Here is a 20707-nt window from a genome sequence, read left to right as displayed (position 1 = left end):
GACAGTTTAATGGGTCTTATTACAGCACTAAAATAAGGTATTATTTGAATAGTTTGCTTAGAGAAACTGAATGACTTCATTTAGGACACCACTGAATAAGTGATTGTATCAGTGCAGCAAACGGTGCCCTGGAAGAGTTCGGACCCTTCAAATGGGAGAGCAATTTACTTCCAGGGAGCACCTTTGCTTTCACTGGGAATTGGGACTATAAACAAACTTACGTTTCCATTACCTTGTTTTTAATTTTATCAAAAGCTGTTTTGTTTGAAATAAACAATCCTCTAGAGCCCTTGAAATCCTAAACATATTAAGAACAAAGGAAGAGACTAGTTAAATATTTCAGTGTTATAAAATGCCAAAAAAGAAAAAAGGTGGTGGTGGGGGGTAGAAGGTTTATATGAAATATACGGAATAAGAAGGTATTTCCCCACAAGTTAAAAAATACTAGTTTGGTGTCAGTCAATAAAGCACTGCCAAAAGGGAATAAATACAAAGGCTGAAGACCTAGAAAAGTTGTGAATGACCATTACCAACATTTATCAATGTCTATTTGTAGCTCTACACGGAGAGATAATCCTTTAGCAGGTAAGCCTGTAGTAAGACATACTTTTTGTTACATATTTTGGCTCAGATCAAGGGGTCACCCAGCAATTGAGACACAGACTGCTTTCCAGTCTTAGTGTGGCGTTCTCTCCTTACTCAAGGTATTTGCTATTAGTAATTTTCTGTGAATAGTTGTTAGCCTATGTACCATAGATCAGGGTTGTTTTTTAAAGAAAAAAATAGAAATAAAAGAGGTTAAAAGTAACATACAGAAACTGCATGGTGCAATAAGAATAACAGGAAATGAGGATTCAGGGAGCCTGAGTACACACAGTGGTTCTGCCATCAGAGAAGCCAGTGATGATGTTAAGTCATTTACTCGCTTTTAGCTTAATTTATTTGGGTACTTTAAAAATAACAAGTATGAATGGATGGATGTATTTAAGTAGAACCATTATTTCAAACAAAAGTTTCCCTGGAAGCTTCAGTATACATAGAGAAAAAAAGGGGGCTACTCTTATTGAAGACAAAATGGGAGCCTGGAGTCCTGCCCAAATAACCCTCCTGTATCCTGGGGGGATGGGGAGGGGGGGTGGTATACCTCTGCAGAACCCCTAGCCTACTCAATGCACTATTTAAAACTGCTGGAATAGATGAGTGGATGTTTCCATTCTTACATTTCATGGACCAGGAAAAGTTCAAAAAGATTTCAAAAGAACATAATATCAAAAAATAAATTTAGCTTTGCTTTATGAAACTATTGCTAGCCAGAGAAAAAGATATTATAAACCAGTTTTAGGAAACACCTCCAGACCATCTCTCAGGTATATTCAAGTTCTAAAATTATATAACTTCTTCTACTCCTATTGTGAAAGAACTAACCAAAACCACTTTACCTAAAATTATCTCCTAAGACTACTATTCATTAAGTACATTAATAAAGTGTCCCAGAGTCACTAAAATTTTTAAAAGCAATAAAAGAAAACAGAAAGAGAAAATCAAGTTAAAATTTACAGTGGCTACATAACATCAACGTCAAAACATACATCATTTTAATTATTTTCATATAATTTCCCCCACGCCTAAAAAATAAAAACTATAAGCATCATCTGTAATATAAAGTCCAAGCAATGCTTAACTTTCCGGTGTTTAAGTGCCTCTGAGCTGTTTCCCACTCTTTGCTCCTTCACACTCAGTGTTCAGTTTTATCAACCACATACTTTATTTCTTTACATTTCTGTAAAATCCTTCCAGCCACCAGAGGTTGGTATAAGCACGTGAGACCATCAAAGTAACATGAGGAAATCTAGCTGGATAATGAGGTAAAGCTGTATTTCTAGGATTATGTAACCTCCCTGAATCCAAAAAGCAATGTGGTCTATTCATCATTGCTACAACTACTTTTCAGATCTCAGTTTAAAATTTCTAACTCATAAGAACACACAACATCCCATTAGCTAAGGTAAAAGTCAAATATTCTTTAGCAGTTCAAATATTTCAAGGCTAAGGAAATTTCTGATACCCAAAGACCTCTGTCTCTCAAATCACTAGACATTGGGTACCCTGAAAACTTTCTTAGGAGTTTCAACTTCCTATTTCTCTCCAACTCCTGACACTGCACATAATGTATTCTAGGCAGATCTTAGATCTATCTTTCAACAAAAAGTTGCATCAGCTTTCTGAGAGGTCCATTCCAACTTTATTTTACTGCACTCCAACTTCAAAGCAATTTTTCTTAGGAATACTTACTGTGTATTGGGAAGAGATAACCAACAAGCATCATTTATAAAATTGAGAACTCACAATATCTTTAAACTTTCTCTTTTCTGGGAAATAAAGATAATACTATCAACTTTTATTCTAACACATTTTTCCAATTTTTAAAGCAATACTCTGTGTCTTCTATGTTCCTCCTCCTATAACATGATGTTTGCTAAATGAAGCACAAAACAAGGTAGAAAACTGTTCTGTGAGTCTCCCTTTCTCACACTTCCAGTTTCTATGCATTGATTTCTTGAAATAGGTATAAATGGGTAAGAAAACACCTCCGGTGCTATAGTAAGTCTGCAAACACCACTTTCTTTCACCACTAAGGTATCTTTTAGGTATAGGTTCAAAGACTGAAGGATGCTCTAGATTGAAGCTGACCAGAAGGCCTCAGAAGACAACAGCCTCAAGTCACACAATGACTATGTTTAGACATATTAAAGAAAAGACAAAGTTTACTCTAAAACTAAGACATATCCATAATTTAAAGCGTGTGTGCGCATACACACACAATTGGAAAACCTGATAATTCATCTCATATATTTCTTTTTAGCTATCACAGAACTCTGGGCCATCACCTCTTTACAGAGTCCCTCCAACATCTTCTGGGTCTGTTTCCAAAGGGGCACCTGAAAAGCTGTAAGAGCCTCCATCCTCTGTCACTTTCATTTGTAAAGAAGCTGGGTGCAAAAAGGTTAGCCCAAGCTAATTCCTTGGCCTCCATGAGTCAGCTTGAATCTGTCACTGCTGTCAGTCCTTGGTGTGCTGAGGAATATTTGAGTCCTGTATACAACCCATCCTCTCATCTCTCTGCTAATATCACTCTTATAAGAGGAAATCGAAAAAAGAGGGAATATGTATATATCTATAGCTGATTCATTTTGCTGTATGGTAGAAACTAACACAACATTGTAAAGCAACTATACTCCAAAAAAAATTAATTAAAAAAAAAAGAGGGTTGCTGTCTCTGAGCACACACAGGGCTGTGAAATGGAGGCAGCTCGACTATTCAGAGCAATACTAAAACACCGCCTCTGTCTATTGAAAGCTCCTGGCTGAGCAGCAAAGCCATGTCAGCTGTTCTTTTCTTTGTTCCCAGTACAGTCCTTAGCACTTATACAGAAATGAGACAACCTCTTGACAAGGAAGTCCTCCTCCTTTCTTAGACATCAGGAAACAAAACACACATGACAAACAGGGGAAGGGGTGTGGAGTGGAGGGATGGGCTTGGCTTGAGAAGTTCACTTTAGAGGTCTACCCCAGTGGTAAAACCTAACTCTGACAGCCTTTACGGCTTTTCATTTCTCAGCTGGCACAGCATCAGAACCAAATACATACAGCAACTTATAGGGAAATAAAAGAAGAGGCACAAGAGGCAGGCTCAAGGGTGAGAGTAATTTCTTTCTTACAGCTTAAACCACTACAAAAGATGAAGCATACAGTGTCAACAAGTATAAAAAATAAACCAGACTTAGTAATATACACAAATATGCACAAATCACGCAAAGGAAATACAGGGTTTTCTTTTGGCTCCAGACTGTATTGATATCTTTCATTTTATAATTTCATGTGCAGAAAGAAATGAGAGCTTCTTAGTAAAATAAAATGATTTATTTTTATGCTGAACATACAATATTCATAAATATCAACTGCTTTCATTAAAGTTAAGATTTCCTTCTTAAATTTAAATTTTTCCCACTATAGTCCCTGAGATCTCATTTCCATGCCATGACAGTTCACATCTGCATTTTAAAAGCAAATGCGGAATCCACCACCTGATTTAGCAGTTAGGCTGCACACACTGTAGCTCTCGTTTTAGGGCACCTTTGAAGACAAAGTGATATTTAATACTAAATATAAGCAGTCTTTTCCTCTTACACTGAAGAGTAATTGCTTCCCACTTCACAACTATAGCATGAGTTATCATCTCTGACTTGCTCTCTAAGTGCTATGGTCAGCATGGGAAAAAATGACAAAGAACATTACGGCTTTACTCAAGGGAGTCGGATCTTTGCTAACTGCTAAGAAGAAATGATGGCTAGTCAGGCATAGCACAATGAGATACAGCATGAGAAATGACATACATTTCTGTGCCCTGGTTTTAGGAAATCATTTCTACTAAATGTCCTCAGAATGCAGAAGCTGAACTTCCTTGGTGTCAAACACACCAGATAAAAATTTTAGCTGCACATGGATGATGGTGTTTACAATTGTACATATACTTGAAAGAAACTGTACATATACACTTGCTGAAAATTTTCGTTTACAGAATACAGTGAAGGTGGGAGATACAGAGTGCTTTCCCCTAGGTTCTAGGAGTTGAAGCAACCAATACTTTCAGGGTTATCTATTAGCAAGTTGGGTTCACACAGGCTGTCTCTCTAGTCTGAAGATGACATAGAATAAAATCCTATCAGGCCTGGCCCACAGAGTCAACCATCTCCTACACTTAATACAAAACATAATGGAAAACGATGGTGAGGGTAGGAGGGCAAAGCCCAACAAACAAATTATCTTATGTATTTTTCATCCTGCACCACAGAGGAAACAAATGAATATGAGAAAGCAAATGATACACATACACGGACTTAAATCCAATTCAAATGACATGATGTATAAATAAATATAAATTGCATCTGGAAAAAAAGAGTATTTAAATTCCATTCAATGTTACAAACATTCTTCTCATTAAAATATAAACCCTTACCTTTGCTTGTTTCTTACTGGCTTCTCTTCTGGCTTCCCTTTCTTTCAGTCTTTTCTCCTACAGGAAGAGGGGGAAAATTAATAAGTTTTCATAATCATTAAGTATGTGTCAAACAGATCTGGAATCAAATTACAGTTAGACCATTTACTAGCTGTGCAGTTTGGGGCAACTTATTCACTACCTCTCATTTTCTCATCTAAACATGGAGATAACAGGAACACACATTTCATAAAGTTGGTATAAGAACTATATAAAACAACATAAATGCTTATTAGCACAATGTCTGACATATGACTGGTTCACAGTGTTGGCTATTAAAATAAAAAGGAAGAAATGCAGTAATGATTATTTCCCTTTTCCTCTAAAAGCAGAATTTATAAAGGATATGAAATCCTCATCCTTGGGGTTCTTAGAAAAGTGGCAATATTTTTCTCAAAACAAAAACAATGGAAGATTATTCTTATAAGCACCTTATTTTACTGAATTGTTTTATAATTTCCCCATTAGTTTTCCAATGATCATAAAACAGGCAGAAAATGCAGCACTAATGTTTTCAAAATAAGAAAAATAAATATGTATATTAATAAAATTCAAAACAACAAAATGAAGCTAAAGTTGAAAAAACTTTTGTTTTAAATAAAACACCTCTTTTCCTCTTCAAAAAATAAAGTGGTAAAACAATATAGAGGCTAGTCTCAATCCAGAATTCATAGCTAACTATTTTAAATTTAATGAACTACTAGATCAATGTAAAAAGTGAATAAACAGCAAATAATTCTTTCATGAAACTGCGACCATGATTCACTCTTACATTAAATATCCACTAACATGAGAATTAACAATTTTTTCAGTCTGGACAATCTATCATTATCACTATGCTTCATACATAGCTTTCTCCAGATTGAAGAACCAATTCTAATACATACTCTAGAGACAGACCTGAGGCTGCTCTGTTGCTCACAGCTCTGAGAAGGGCAAGAAACTGCTACAATCCACACTATACACCCTATCTAGGTTTACAGACTTCTTTTTAATAAAGTGAGAACATAAACGTTAAAAGTTTCAAAGGGGGTTAAGTACTAATTAATGCAAAGAGGAGGGGAGTCCAGAGAACTTATAGATTCAGTTTTTATAGCTTCAGATTGCACAGCAGGAAAGCTAAATTCTAAGTGAAACTAACAAAAACTCAAATTCAGATGGCAACTGTTCATGTGTCATACCCCTGAATAATGCATAATGTTAAATTATTCTTTTCTGTGATTATTATTCTTTTTCTACACTAGTTTTGGAGAAAATGGATTACTTTGACTTCCAAATAAAACATACAACTAAAAGAGCACGTAAAACTTAAACAATGTGCAATTATACAGAGAAACATTCTAAAGATTATTTGGAAGTTCCAGGATCAAGGTCAGGAGAAAAGGAAAGATGAAGAAATCAAAACTAAGAACCTGTTGTCAAACACATTCTTTTCATTGTCAAAGAGCTTAGTAAGTGAGAGACTGATCTCAAACATGGGTCTCCGTATGCCAAGTCTAGTGCCTTTTTTGGATACATTATAAAAAAAATTAAAAGTCAGGATTTGGAGAATTTAACAGGTGTGACTTTAATAACAGAAAAAAATAAACTTACTATTATTTTACCAAGCAGCCAATGAATGCAATAGTTATTAAGATACTATACATGAACTGGTTCTCTAATGAGCTTATGAGAGTTGTTCTGCCACTAAAGTGAAGTAATTTCAGTGTGTCCTCATTTGTGGGAGGGGGAAAAAGTTTATGGATGGCAGTTTGTAAACATCTGCACCCAAATTTTTCACAAAAGTTGACACCAATTACTGATTCTCTATGAGTATTAGCAGACTACAAAATAAATGAAAGTAGCAAAATAATATTAAAGAAAAAAATTTTAAACCACTGACCATAATTATGCTTAGCTTGAGAGGTGGCTTTAGTTTGTGGATGGATGTATTTGTAATTTTCTCTCTCTTCTCTCTTTCACACATACACAATTTAGTTTCATTTTCCACACAAAGTTTTCATGTATGGAAAGTAAAATTAAGCAGAACAGTATTTTATGTTAGTCTACAAAGATCACAGTAACTTTTTTTTTTTTTTTTTTTTTTCGGTACTCAGGCCTCTCACTGCTGTGGCCTCTCCCGTTGTGGAGCACAGGCTCCAGACGCGCAGGCCCAGCGGCCATGGCTCACGGGCCCAGCCGCTCCACGGCATGTGGGATCCTCCCGGACCAGGGCACGAACCCGTGTCCCCTGCATCAGCAGGCGGACTCTCAACCACTGCGCCACCAGGGAAGCCCCACAGTAACTTTTGAGTGTTGCACTGCTTAAACTAATTTTAAAACTACAGCTACATAAAATGTCAAATAACTAGAGAGTGATAAAACTTTACTTTTATACATATATATCTGTTCATTAGCACATTATTGCTATCATTATTTTCTTACTAACAGTAGAAGCACTGAATTATTAAGGATCAGCAGTGTGCTAAGCATTTTACATATATTTTTAATTCTATGTAACAAAACTTTTGAGGTATTATCATTCCCATCTTATAGATGAAAAAGTTGAAGATCAAAGTGATGAAGTAACTTTCCTGATGTCACACAGCCAGTGTGATAGAGCTGAGACTAAAATTGGGTCTATGGAGTCAACACCACATGGAGTCAACTCCCTCAACTCCAGCACACGTCTATACCTCTTCTCTCCTCCATGAGAAAGTTTACGCAGCTTTGTTAGATGAACAGTTTTTTTTTGTTTGTTTGTTTGTTTTTGCGGTATGCGGGTCTCTCACTGTTGTGGCCTCTCCCGTTGCAGAACACAGGCTCCAGACGCGCAGGCTCAGCGGCCATGGCTCACGGGCCTAGCCGCTCCGCGGCATGTGGGATCTTCCCAGACCGGGGCACGAACCCGTGTCCCCTGCACTGGCAGGCGGACTCTCAACCACTGTGCCACCAGGGAAGCCCAGATGAACAGTTTTTATCTTAACAACATGTTTCAGCCAAATGTTGCATTTCCTTTTATTATTAATAATGGTCGGTTACCATATGGGTCTTTCATCCTGAGAGCATTTTTTTCCTGATAGCATTTTATGTACACTATTTAATTAATTTTTGCCTGTTTCCTGTCCAGAACAAACAGATAATGAACCACATTTAACAGTCACACAAATTGTTGTTGTATTTATTCAGTAACTGGCCTTCTCCCAACACAATAGAGCATCTGAAAATGGCACTTCAAAGTTCCAAAGAATAACCTCAATATGTTCACATCAGACAAACTCTCTCTAAACAAGTAAACGCAATCTCTCTTTTGCGGCTTTTCATCTAGCCACTTTAATCAGAGCAGAAAAAATATATTAACAAATTTCTACTACTATTGAACACCAGTATTGACTCATTATAGTCAATGAAGAATATTTTAAACTTCAAAATTTAAATTGGCTATCAGAGTTCACATGTGCATGCAAGTAGAATAATTTTTCCTTTTAAGATTTCTGCCACAGGTCTTAGGTGGATGAGGGATATTCAAAACCTGTAAAATGTGAAATGAACATGACCAGGACATGAAAATGAAGTATAATAAAAAGAACAAACTTTCAATATTGGGTGAAACAAAAAGAAAATTAGAAAACTTCTCTTTCTTATCTTAAAAAGCTATATTAGCACTCTATCTGAAAAGAGGAAAGAGTGAACATTAGTCTTTAAACAGAGGAGAATAGGAAATAGAATTATGATAATCCAAAATTTGGGAAATGGATATAGGGAAGAAAGTACAATTTCTTCTTTTGCTAAGGCAGGAAAAGGGTTCTTTTCTTAAAAGAAGAGTATGTGAATCATAAATGCGATGTAAAAATAAAACGTTGAATTACAATGACTAGGGGAAAAATATAATTGAATTTTATTAGATTCAGTAACCGAGGTTCCTCACCCCCCCACACACACTTAATTTTTGGTGGTTTAAATGCTTTAAATCCTTTCTTTTCCTATTTCATTTTTTAGGATTGGTACCAAAAGGTATTTTATGCCAACAAAAAGATGGCACAATTTTATGTTTAGTTCTGCCATGCTACAAATGATTAAGTATAAGAAGATCATGAAATTCAATAATAAAAATCAAATTCAAAAGAAAACAGAAAAATTACATTTCAAAGTACAAAATACTCCTTTATAGATGTTACTATATGTCTTTTGGCTTCTCACACACTACAGGTCCTTAGCTTCCAGAAAAGAAAGTACCATGAAATATGAATTTCAACATCAGTCAGGACTACGTATTTAAACCATTTTCATTCCATGGTGCTTGGAAATCTGTAGATTTAGAAATCAATATTTTTCAGGAGCTGGTGGAAGCATATAACCTATCTGAATGAGTCTCAGGCAACTGTGTCAGTTTGGTAAGGAATGGAGTTCCCAGCTGTCACATAAAGAAGTAGGGGACATCAATCCTCATTTCAGTATTACAGGAACCTCTTTTTCAGGGAAGAAAACTGGCTCAACAAAAGTGAGTAAAAGAATGATTACAAGGATTTTTGGCCCTGAAGATACCCCCTGCCCTCCAAGAACAAAATCCCAGTAAGCCTAAATCCCTCCTGGGAATGAAGAACACAACAAGGTTCTCTGATCTGTTACCTGTTCTACAGAGTTTCATCTGAACAACATAAAAAATTGCGCTTCCATATATAAATCTATAACAACTACAGTAAGGATATGAAGACAGTGAGAAAAACAAATTTACACAGAAACACCGATTCACTAATCAATTCCTTCAAACATTTGCTGAGCTACTATGTTCCAGGTCCCGTGGTGGGGTTTGGGTATATAGGGATGGGCAAAACAGACACAGCCTAGCTTCCCCTCATCTTTGTAGTCCATGACCTAATCTTGTCAGATCCCTGAATTCCATTAGCACCAAACTCTGCCCCTGCTCCTCAACCTCTCCAGCTACTGACCATCAATCTAACCACCACCCCACCTCTCAAACAACATATGGTGTTTTTTTTTTTAAAAAATCCACCAAACAAAGAACTTAACAATAAAAATAGAAATAATAAACAGGTCAAAGACTTGCCACAAAGTAGATAAGACCTATATAATCTTGAGTATTTATCTCATTTGGATGCTGGATATGAAAAAAGGCCCAAATACTCAGATGTTGGACTATCACAAGATGATATAAGCTCATGAGAATAAGAAGAGAAACCTCCCAGGTAGACATCTCTGAATTATAGGCAAAGGTTCTATAGTAATAGGCTGGTTCCTTTTTTATAATAGATCCAGTTGTGATGGTAGTAGGAAGGGGACAGGTAGTAGGACGGTTGTACAAGATGAGAATCTCCTTTCCTCCCTTATAAATAAGCTTTATTCATAAAGTGAATTTTAGAATTAAGTATGGGATACATGTCCCCCCATGATGACATTTCTGACATTAGTAAAATTTCATAAGCTCGTATGAGCTAGGCCAGTCTCTGACAATGCCTTAGACGCTTAAATGGCCATACCTACTTAAAAATGGATTATGGTACTAGTAACTATATAGCTATGCAACGAACATTCAGGGAAAGGCAATGTTAGTATGTGGTCCTAAACTAAACTACTAACCACGGTGCTTATTTTATTCTAAATTTATTTGAGACCAATGACCTTGCTCTGGAAACATGAACAATTTCTATTATGTGTCATTCCTTCTTCAAAATCCTCATCTCCAGCTGTCATCCTCTCTACCTTTTGATTCATTGCTTCAGAGTTATGCTGTTGTAAGAGAATGGCTATTGGTATGAGATAGGTAGCAGCTACATAGTTAAAAACAGTGTGTAGAGAAACAAAGACCTTGGTAAGAGTCCCAGGGCTACTATTTGTAAGCTTTTATAAGCTGTGGGGCCTTGGATAAATTACTTGACCCTTTTAAGTCTTAGTTTTATCATCAGTAAAATGAGGTTAACCCACTTATATCAGAAGTTAATTGTTAGCATATAATACGACACATAAAAAATGCTTAGTGCAAGGCCCAGTTAACTAACTGCTACTTGTTATTGTTCTTCTTAATGTTCTTGTTGTTATTATTCCTAGCATGCCTGATTACAGCTTCCCTCCTTCTTGATTATCATAATAAATTTATGTTTAAGATACCTGGATTCCATGCCAACTCAATTCTGTGTAAACAACAACAAAACAAAACAGATTTTCTAAAAAGTCCCTTTAATTCTTTCTTAACGTTCTAATAATATTCATGCTAGTAGTTAAGCAGAACCCAGAGCAACTTTGCAAACAGTCCAGAGACACATTATGACATGACACCTAAATATACAACCCAAAATGGATAAAGCACTCAAAGCAAATTTCAAAGAAATGAAAGAGAATCTCATAATGAATTGCTTCTCTCCACTCTCAGCTGTTAAAGCAGATATTATCACACTAAACACAAGCTATCTTTCAGAGCTAAGATGATGACATACACCACAAAGCAGATTTTCATTCCATTTAAGTAAAAACCTTTCAATAATATGATCCATGGCCCATCTTTCACAGTTCTGACTGAATTATCAGAAAACACAGTTTCTTAAAAAAAAAAAAGAAAAAAAGAAAACACAGTTTCTGTGCAAAAGCAGCACTTTCGCCTTTACAACTTAGTAATTTACTAATGGTTTTATATTTAAAAATATAGCTTTTGCTACAATTTTACTTCTGATAAATAGTTTCAAGAGGTTTAGCAAAGAAAACAGTAACAAGGCCTAATTAAGTATAGTTACTTATAAATTGCCAGGGAAAGAGAAAGACCAGAATGGTCTCAGAAGAAAATGATACTTAATGACTACAATGAAGACTCATGAAGAGAAACAAAGCTATGGACTGGGTGATCCAAAGCAGTTATGCAAGGGCTCCTGAAGTCCCCAGAGCAAGTGGCTAAGTTCCAGCAAGCGGGCAGCTGAGTTCCACTCCCAGTGATGCCATAAACTGTACTGCCTTTATTTTTTCTTTTGCTTTTTTTTTTTGGCTATAAACTAGTTAAAATTCTATAGTTCAGTTTCTAAATCTTTAGGACAAAGATATTTACTTGAGTCACAGTAGAAATTACACAGATTTCAGAATTTGGTAGGTGAAAAATGAGTCAAGGACAGGTGTTATAGCATGGAGGAAAAACAGGTGGGAATAAATGAATAGCTGAGACCTACAATACAAAGACTGAGTGCATATTAGATGCTATGGTGTGAGGCTGTTAATTTTAAACACCAAGAACAAACAACTACTTTCAAACAGAATCATTAAGACTAATGATTATATATATTCACTTATATATAACTTATATACTAACTATCTTATCCTCTTAAACCAAAAATATAATCATGAAATACAATTATTTTAAACATGCCAAAAGATTTCTAAGCTCATAAAAGCTTCTAAAAGTGATACATATTTTAAAAAATATAATATGTGTCACAATATGTATCAAATACAGAATTATGTTATAGATTTTATGGAGTTTTCTTTTCATATGTAAAAGTCTTTCAGGCACATTCCTCATTCATAATTTTGTGTTAAGAAAAAAATATGATTTCAAAACCAATAATGTGTTCAGGTAATGCAATTAAAATAAAATAAACTGTGCAGGATTAAGAATATATTTACTTTTTAAGGTAAAATTTTAGTAACCATTGGAAAAATAAGTGAACAAGAAGGAAGCCTTATCATCAAGCACGGAACCCGACAGGTCAGCAGGGAAAAACGACAAATTAAAATTCCATTTTTCAGACAGGAAAGGATCATTTTATTCTCACATCTTACTTATACACACAGAGCCAGAGGATCTCTCTGATCACTTGGTATTAACCCCCATTCTCACTCCCTCATTTTTCAGTATAGGGAAGTGCAATCCAAACTGGTGACTGGTGATCCCCAAATGGACTAGGTAATGCTAGACTCAGGACTCAAATGCAAGTATCCCAACTTGTTATAGCACAACACTCTTTCCACCAAACATTATGCCAAATGTTAAAACTTGCCATTTAAAAAAGATATTCCATATGCCTTCTGGGTAGAAATCCAGTCCATTGCAGCTTGGTAAATAACTGATTTGAGCACCTGTATTGTATCTTATGTATGCTATTGTAATAAACATACTAAGTGCTCACAAACATGAAATATTCACTAATTTAATAAACAAATACTTATATGTGTTTAAATAATAACTTTACTGATGAAAATACCAAGAAACGAATCATATTTGTGCCAGGTAGCATTTACATTAAAGGTGAATAGAGAGAAGACTATTTTGGTTACTTCTTTGTGCTCTTTTTAGTCTACATAATATTTTCAACCTCCAATATAGAAGGTATGCCATGGGCCACCTTGTGCAGTATATACTTATTTTATATAAAACAACAAGCTTTGACTTGTTTTAAAAAGACCTTATACCTATTTTAGTTATAGAGAACTGGTTCAAAACCAGTAGCATGGAAAGTTCTTGCGATTTCTCTCACAATTGTGTCAGCCCCAAACTGCTCTGTTCAACCTTGCTGTGAGACAATCAAAGTGATAGTTTTAAAATCATATGCTATGTTTTAACAATGGTACAAAGAAAATGATTTACATAAAATCTCAAAAATAAGTGAAAATGAAATAGTATAGAACAATCTACAGTATACTACCTTTCATGTGACAAAAGGAGAAAGCAAGAATATGTATTTCTATTTACTAGTCTTTGCATAAAGAAACTATAAGGATACATTAATAATTAATAAAAAGTTACCTCTGGGGTGGAGGGATGAATAAAAATGACAGGTATGGGCAGAAGCAAGACTTCTGAATGTTAACTTTTTTATCCCTCTTGATTTTGGAAAAATGTAAAGATATTATTCATTTCAAAAATTTTAATGTAAAAAAATTGGGGCACAAAAAGCTTCTGTGCAGTGACAGGATGTCCATAGTTAACTATGATTTAACTATAATAATCTTCCTGAGGATAGAGGAACCCATGTATTTTAAATATTCCATCTTCACTGCCTAAGGCAGAGCCTAGCACACAAACACTGTGTAACAAATATACAACAGTCAATTTGAAATTAAGTTCCTAAATTTTTCAGAAACAATATTCTACAACCTGGATACAGTAGTAACTTCCACACATTGGGAAAAGGGGTGAAAGGGAAGATAAGAAAGGGGAAGCAGGTTGGGGGGGGATGGGGGGCTTTATTTTATGTAAATTTTCTGTATTTCTTTTACTGCTGGCTACAATTTAAAGGTAAAATGTTCTTATGTTGGATACATACTCTAAGAAGACTATAAGCAGAAACATGGCAAGCTGCTGACACTTAAAAATAATTTTAGTAACAAATTATTAACACCAAATTTCCATTTAAAGTACTGTACTAAAAGCAGCAATACAGGAAATGTTTAGTTCTCTCAATAACATAAATATCCCAAAACTGTAACCAGTATATTTCACGGTCATTTGTTCTCCATATTTCTGGAACATTTTTCCCACCATTCGTTTCCATCCTTGAAAGTTATCTTCAATATCTACGTTTTCTTATTTATTAAATGCTACTGGGAAGCTGTATCATATCTTAAAGAAATGAGAATTGCTGCTCTATTAAAAAAAAAGTTTACTGGGTTATTAAATAGTAACAAGGTCAAACAGGAGTCAAAAACTATGAGAACCCTCCTCAGGATACGGTTAATAATGTTCACATCCAAAGGCTTAAAATTTTTTTGGTACAGAACCTAATATTGGGATGGCCAAAAAGTTTGTTCTGGTCCTTCTGTAACATCTTATGGAAAAACTGGAACGAACTTTTTGGCCAGCCCAACATTATAGCAGTGATTCTTGCATATGATACTGTGTTACCCTGAGATCATTCATTGTCTCAAGGGCATGCTGCAGAAACTTCTTAAAAAATGTAAATCTGTTTTAGTTCATTAACTGATTCATTTATCTAGTGAAACGTCCACTTTTATGTAGTGTGAAAGGACAGTAATATCATGAGTGACCAGAATGGAGTAACCCTTTCTGTTTCAATGATAACTGAAAACTGCCAAGTTTAAGGCCAATGCCTTAAAGGGCATATGCCTAAGTAGAAGCACTCCCTCTCACAAGGTTTCCTTATTTTTTTTCTTAATGTAGTAAATTTAATCTAATATTTATTACCAAGTAATTGCTTATGGAAAGAAATTTAACTATTAAGTTGAAACTGGAAACAACACTAATGTTGCTCAAATGGGTGAAACGTGAAACAAACTGTGCTTCATCCACACCACGGAACACTACTCAGTAACAGAAAGAATGGGGTGTTGAGTGAAAAAAACCAATCTTAAAAGGCTACATACTACACAGTTTCATTTATATAACATTCCTGAAATGACAAAGTTATAGAAATGGAGCACACAGGATCTGTCTCTATTACTTCTAACTACTATATGTGCAACTACAATTATCTCCAAATTAAAACTTTATTTGAAAAAAAAATCACTATAATTTGGGTCACCTCAACCAAAAGCAGATTTAGGTGACATTCTCAGAAACTAGTTAATATACAAAGACTCCACGAGCAGAAGGGAAAAGAAGGACTAGAGAAAACAACAAAATAGCTACAGAAAAATAAGGTTAAAGAAAACAATAAAGTAACTTAGTTACTAAAGAATATCTAATGAACATGTACATATATTTAGGACATATTAAATTTCACTCAGTATTAATTCAAGATGGAAAGCTTACCCGATGCTTTGCCTTAATTTTCTTCCTATATTCTTCTTTGTCAAATTTGTCCTCTTCTTGAAGCCTTTCCTTTGCTTTATCTAAGTTGATACCACCAGCATCGTCCTCTTCCTCAGTATCCTTGGAGACAGACTTCTGCACTTGTGGCCACTGCTGAACCAACTGCAGAGAGGAAAAAGGTGAGTATGGGGTAGGAGACAAGGAATAGTAACAGAACACCACTTTCCTTTGTATAATGATTCATACTTTCTGCTTTACAACCTACATTTCTTAAACTTTCTAACAAGCTTTATAATAAAAGTTAGCAAGTCACGGAAAAGACTTTCCCAGTCAGGATAAAGTAATGCTTCCGTAACTCATGAGAGCAGGATTAAAGGAAATTTTCATTAAATAATTTGGAGGACAAGGTAGTTGCTTCAACATCATTTCAGTGTTCTTAGTATGCTATACTCCACCAACTCAGCTCCAAATGACCCACACAGGGCGGTGGCCAGGCTGGCCACAGTGCATCCCCGCCACTGCCATGGCACCTTGGTATACCTCCTGTAACACCTCTCTCACCACACTGGGTTGTTTTACTTTCCTGTAAATTAATCACTAATCTCCTTGAGGGCAGCCATATGCCTTATTCATGTGTCCTCAGAACCCAACACATTATCTGGCACACATGAGATGCTCAAAATTGATTGAGGAATCACATATCAGCTGATACCGCACATACAAACTGAAATAAGTGTAAAGGAGAAAGTTAGTTTGGGTTTCACAAGCCTGCTCAGATCTACATAATTTTACACAAACTTTTTATGTTAGGAACAAGGTGACAAAGAAGTCAGAGCACTGATCCGGGAGTCAGGAGACCTGTCTGAATGTCCTGGCTTTTTCACTAGCCCAGTGCATAATCCTGAATGAATTACTTAATCTCTGGACATCTGTGTCATTACCTGAAAAATAAGGGCTGTTTGACTTAATAATCTTCCCGGCCTAACACAGTAAAATTCTAGACAGTTTCGACAAAAACAATTTTCTTATTTTGCCTAATAACTGGTTGCCAGGAGGACTTAAGCAGCTGCCACAGTTTCTGAAAGACTGCTAATTAAACGGCAGGCAAATGGAAGTCGCAGGCACACACATCACAGGTATTAGTGCCTCCTCTCACTCCTGTCACCACCACATTCTTCAAGATGAGATTCCGACAGAGTTGCACCTTGAAGCAATGAACAAGGGTCACAAATGCATGAGTAGCCATGCTAGCAGTCACTGGCACTGAGGAAGCAGTGAAAGGGATGAGCTGTGACAGTAAGAACACCATCCACTGCTCTGACTCTTCACTCCTTTTTCTAGCAGAGTGAAAAACATTCATCCCTCTGTGGGTTGAACAAATGGTAGCATTTCTTTCAGAGTTTTAGATCAGAAGTTTCAGTGCAGCGGCTCCCAGCCACACAGAGCTCCTATCAGCAATAAGTTTACACTGAAACATTTTACAGTTAAGGATTTACACTCAACTTGAAGCTAATGGGTATAATATGTACAGTTAAATTTAGTAGCACAGTAAGGAACCTCATTATGCTAACAGCACTAATCTTTTACAGTGAGCATCGATGTAATACTACAACTAACTATTTTCTGGTCTAGCCTGTTTCTCAGGTGCTGACTGAACTCTTCTCAGTAATTTCACAAAGATTCATATTTTCCAACTATATAGGCTTCCTCTGCAACTTCAACACGCTGAATTACATTCTATTTTGTTAGTTTTCGTATGGTTTATACACCATTTTACTCCGTATTACTAGTGCAAATTTGGGCTACTAAAACAAAGCCCTCTTCCCTGAAGTAACATGCAAATCTTTGTTAACTTCAGAATTAAAAGGAAACACACTCCACTGAATATAGACTGTGCAGGAAGCATTTTTATTAATAATGATGAAACATCTGATGTGATACATTATAGTCAGTATAAAAAGCTCTGTTATTTTACTGGGGTATTAGAACAGACTTTTTCTGAGGGTTTACTATTTGTTAGGCACTATTCTAAGTGCAGAGGACAGAGTAGTAAACATAGCCAACAAATACCTTCCCTCATGTAGCTTTTCTCAACCCAGTGAAATAGAAATACCTTCCCTCATCCCACTGGAATGGAAGAAATGGACAACCACCAAATAAATACAGAATGTAAAGTCTCATAATCAGTGCTAGGAAGAAAAACTAAACATAGGGCAAGGGAAATGAGATCATGGTGGGCATGGGGTGTTGAGTGCTATATCAGAATGAACAGGGAAACCCGTAGGTGGGTGAGAGTGAAACAGAGACAATATTCAGAAGATCCTGCCATAACCACTGACTCTAGCCATCACTCCTTAGGTGAGTCACTTGACATTCTAGATATATTTCCTCTTTAAAAAATGAAGATATTATTATCTAATAGAGTGATCTTTCATGAGCAATCTGTGAGTGGTAACCCCTTTCCTACTCTATTGGGATGTATTTACACTAAGACCAGATAATGGTGAAATGAAAACCAGGCACCTATATGTCCGAGGTTATTTTAAAGCAGGGAATTCCTTCCCACAGCAGGCCAGTAAGTAAAAAACATGCCAATATGGCATCTAAAATTGAGGAACCACAGAGAAGAGGCTTTCCAGAGTCAAGCAAAAGAAGCTGTGGCCAGTACTTGTATTATTATCCTTGAGCATGTTCCCATAGAGCATGTTCACAGTTGGACCCCATGACATGAAAGTCTTATCTATAAAAACAGGATTTGGAAAGTCCAAAACCAACTCTGTTGTTATTACCAGAAAGTATCCCAGCTTACTGTAAGAAAGTCATTCTTGCCTACAGATGCAGAGCTGACCAATTACCTACAGTAACAATGAAAGGAATTGCCCGAGTGCTTCAGAGAAACATTATTTTTCTTATTAAAGAATGGCAAGTCAGCAGGAGAGTCAAACTCTTTCTAATACTTGGAATGGAATGTACCTCAGAAATGAAACATTTACAGAATCTTACCTCTCCTTCATCAGTAAATGTTATTTTCTTATTTACTTTAAAATTTCTCTTCATTACTTTTTTTGCTTCTGCAACCTTGGTCACTTTTTTCTCCACACTGCATTTAGAAGGTTCTTTCTTCTGTGTGAGAATATACAAAAAAACACAGATGATTAGGTAAATGGCTGTTTTATATTAACAATTTAACACTGGCAATACACTTTCCAAAACTGAGTGTGTTTATTGCTCCTTGGGTAATGAGAAGCACCAAAACTGCTGTCCAGAAATAAAATTATTAGACTTATTAACTAATGACCCCCCCCAATGCTAAAGGGGTTTAAGTTTGAATGTGAATGTGAGACGTAAATAACCTTAAATTTCTTCTGTTACTAAAACTGTGCTATCCCGATAATGTTAAAGCATCAGAAACTACATAATAATGTGATAAATGGACATATAAGATAAAGCAAGCTATCGTCCAGCTAAAAACAGCACATTTTAAAAATAGCTCTAACTTCCAAGTACACACTTAAAATTTTAGACTAGGAAAATGTTTCCCTGGAAAGCAAAATGACTCCAATACACTGTTTGTGACTCAACAATCTTCCTCCCATTACAGTAATTCACTATATGAATACTGGAAAACATCCTATGATAACTAAGCTGTGTTCAAAGCTGAGATGGAGTAAGAGTTCTTGAACAGGAAGTTTGTCAACCAAAATAAGTTTCTCCCTGTAGTATACCTTGTGAACACAGGGCACTAATAAGACTTCCTTCCACCCAGTCATTCCTCCTATACCTCTTTTACCCTGCAAACACCACCAACACAACCACCAGGTTGGAGACTGTGTTACTGACTCCTACTAGATCTTCTTGGTTTTATGGCTAGGCTGATTCTTAAGGATCCTGGGTTAGCTGATACTCTGTCACCAACCCTCAGCTTATGATAGAGAAAATGCTGATCAAACAGTGCAAATCTGAGAGAATCATCATGATGTAAAAATAATTAAACAGGAGTAAGTTATCACTTAAATAAAGCACAAAAAATACTGAGGAGCAACAGGAGCAAACTTTCTGGGGGTGATGATAATGGTCTGCATCTCGATAGGAGTTTGAGTTACACAGGTGTATACACTTGTCAAAATTCATCAAATGTTACACTTAAAATTGGTGCATTTCATCGTATATAAATTTCTACCTCAAAGAAGAATCCTGTAAACAATACTGAACTTTAAGTTAATGCCAGGCAAGCTGAAGTATATGGAAGAAAGTGTAATGATGTTAACAACTTACTCAGAAATGCATTAAATAAAAAAAGGATAATGAATGGACTGATGGGAAATTACATGAGAAAGGAAATATGACAAAAAATTAATTATAGAATATGAGTGATGGATATTTTGGTATCCAAAGTACAGTTTTTCAACTTTTCTGTACGTTTGAAATTTACTGTTATAAAATACAAAAGCCCAGTCCTAGGAACAAGAGAAACAGTCAAAATAGCAAAGAGACCAAAAACTGTCAGAATAAAGTAATAGTCAGTCAGAAGAATCAATCCTGCAGAGTGAAACCTTGGAGTGATGTGGGTCTACATCAAGAGCTTTAGGGAAATCCATGATACTACAGAAATTATGTAACAAAATTTGGGGGTATTTGCATCACCGCAGTTTTATGATTATCATGGTTTCTAAAAGGGCTTTGTGATCTCCCCCTCCTCCTCACAAAAAAAAGGTTAAATTGTTTGCTTGTTTTAGGGAAGCCACTGAAAGAAGGAACATAAATGTCAACATGGGTGAGAAGACATGTTTATTGTAATTTCCTAATAGGCTGTGGCTTTGCTCTGATACTCTAGAATTAATCCTCACTCATTCAAATATGCACTGTTACCAAAACACAAGATATCATAGTACATACTGCCCCAGCAGTGAAAGACCCTCAATGAACCTAACTCTAACAATGGGGGGAAAAAACATTAAACATTA

General features: G+C 35.8%; 1 protein-coding gene across 3 annotated transcripts in view; it reads right to left on the bottom strand.

Moving 5' to 3' along the window:
- DDX10 (DEAD-box helicase 10) overlaps nucleotides 1-20707 on the bottom strand; it is a 287937-nt gene that overhangs the window by 101897 nt on the left and 165333 nt on the right. For all 3 annotated transcript variants that reach the window (XM_089915515.1, XM_022561609.3, XM_022561610.3), the window contains exons 14-16: nucleotides 18747-18866; nucleotides 15744-15905; nucleotides 5018-5074 (exon numbers count right to left, since the gene is read on the bottom strand). In XM_089915515.1, coding sequence (XP_089771641.1) covers nucleotides 5018-5074; nucleotides 15744-15905; nucleotides 18747-18866 — 339 coding nt within the window. The remainder of the gene's footprint in view (nucleotides 1-5017; nucleotides 5075-15743; nucleotides 15906-18746; nucleotides 18867-20707) is intronic.

The sequence above is a fragment of the Delphinapterus leucas genome, chromosome 7, assembly GCF_059928025.1.
Source record: "Delphinapterus leucas isolate spDelLeu-1000000601 "Yukka" chromosome 7, BTC_Dleu_Yukka2, whole genome shotgun sequence".
NCBI lineage: Eukaryota > Metazoa > Chordata > Mammalia > Artiodactyla > Monodontidae > Delphinapterus > Delphinapterus leucas.
Note: the sequence above shows the minus strand (reverse complement) of the source record. Positions and strands in the feature narration are given on the sequence as shown.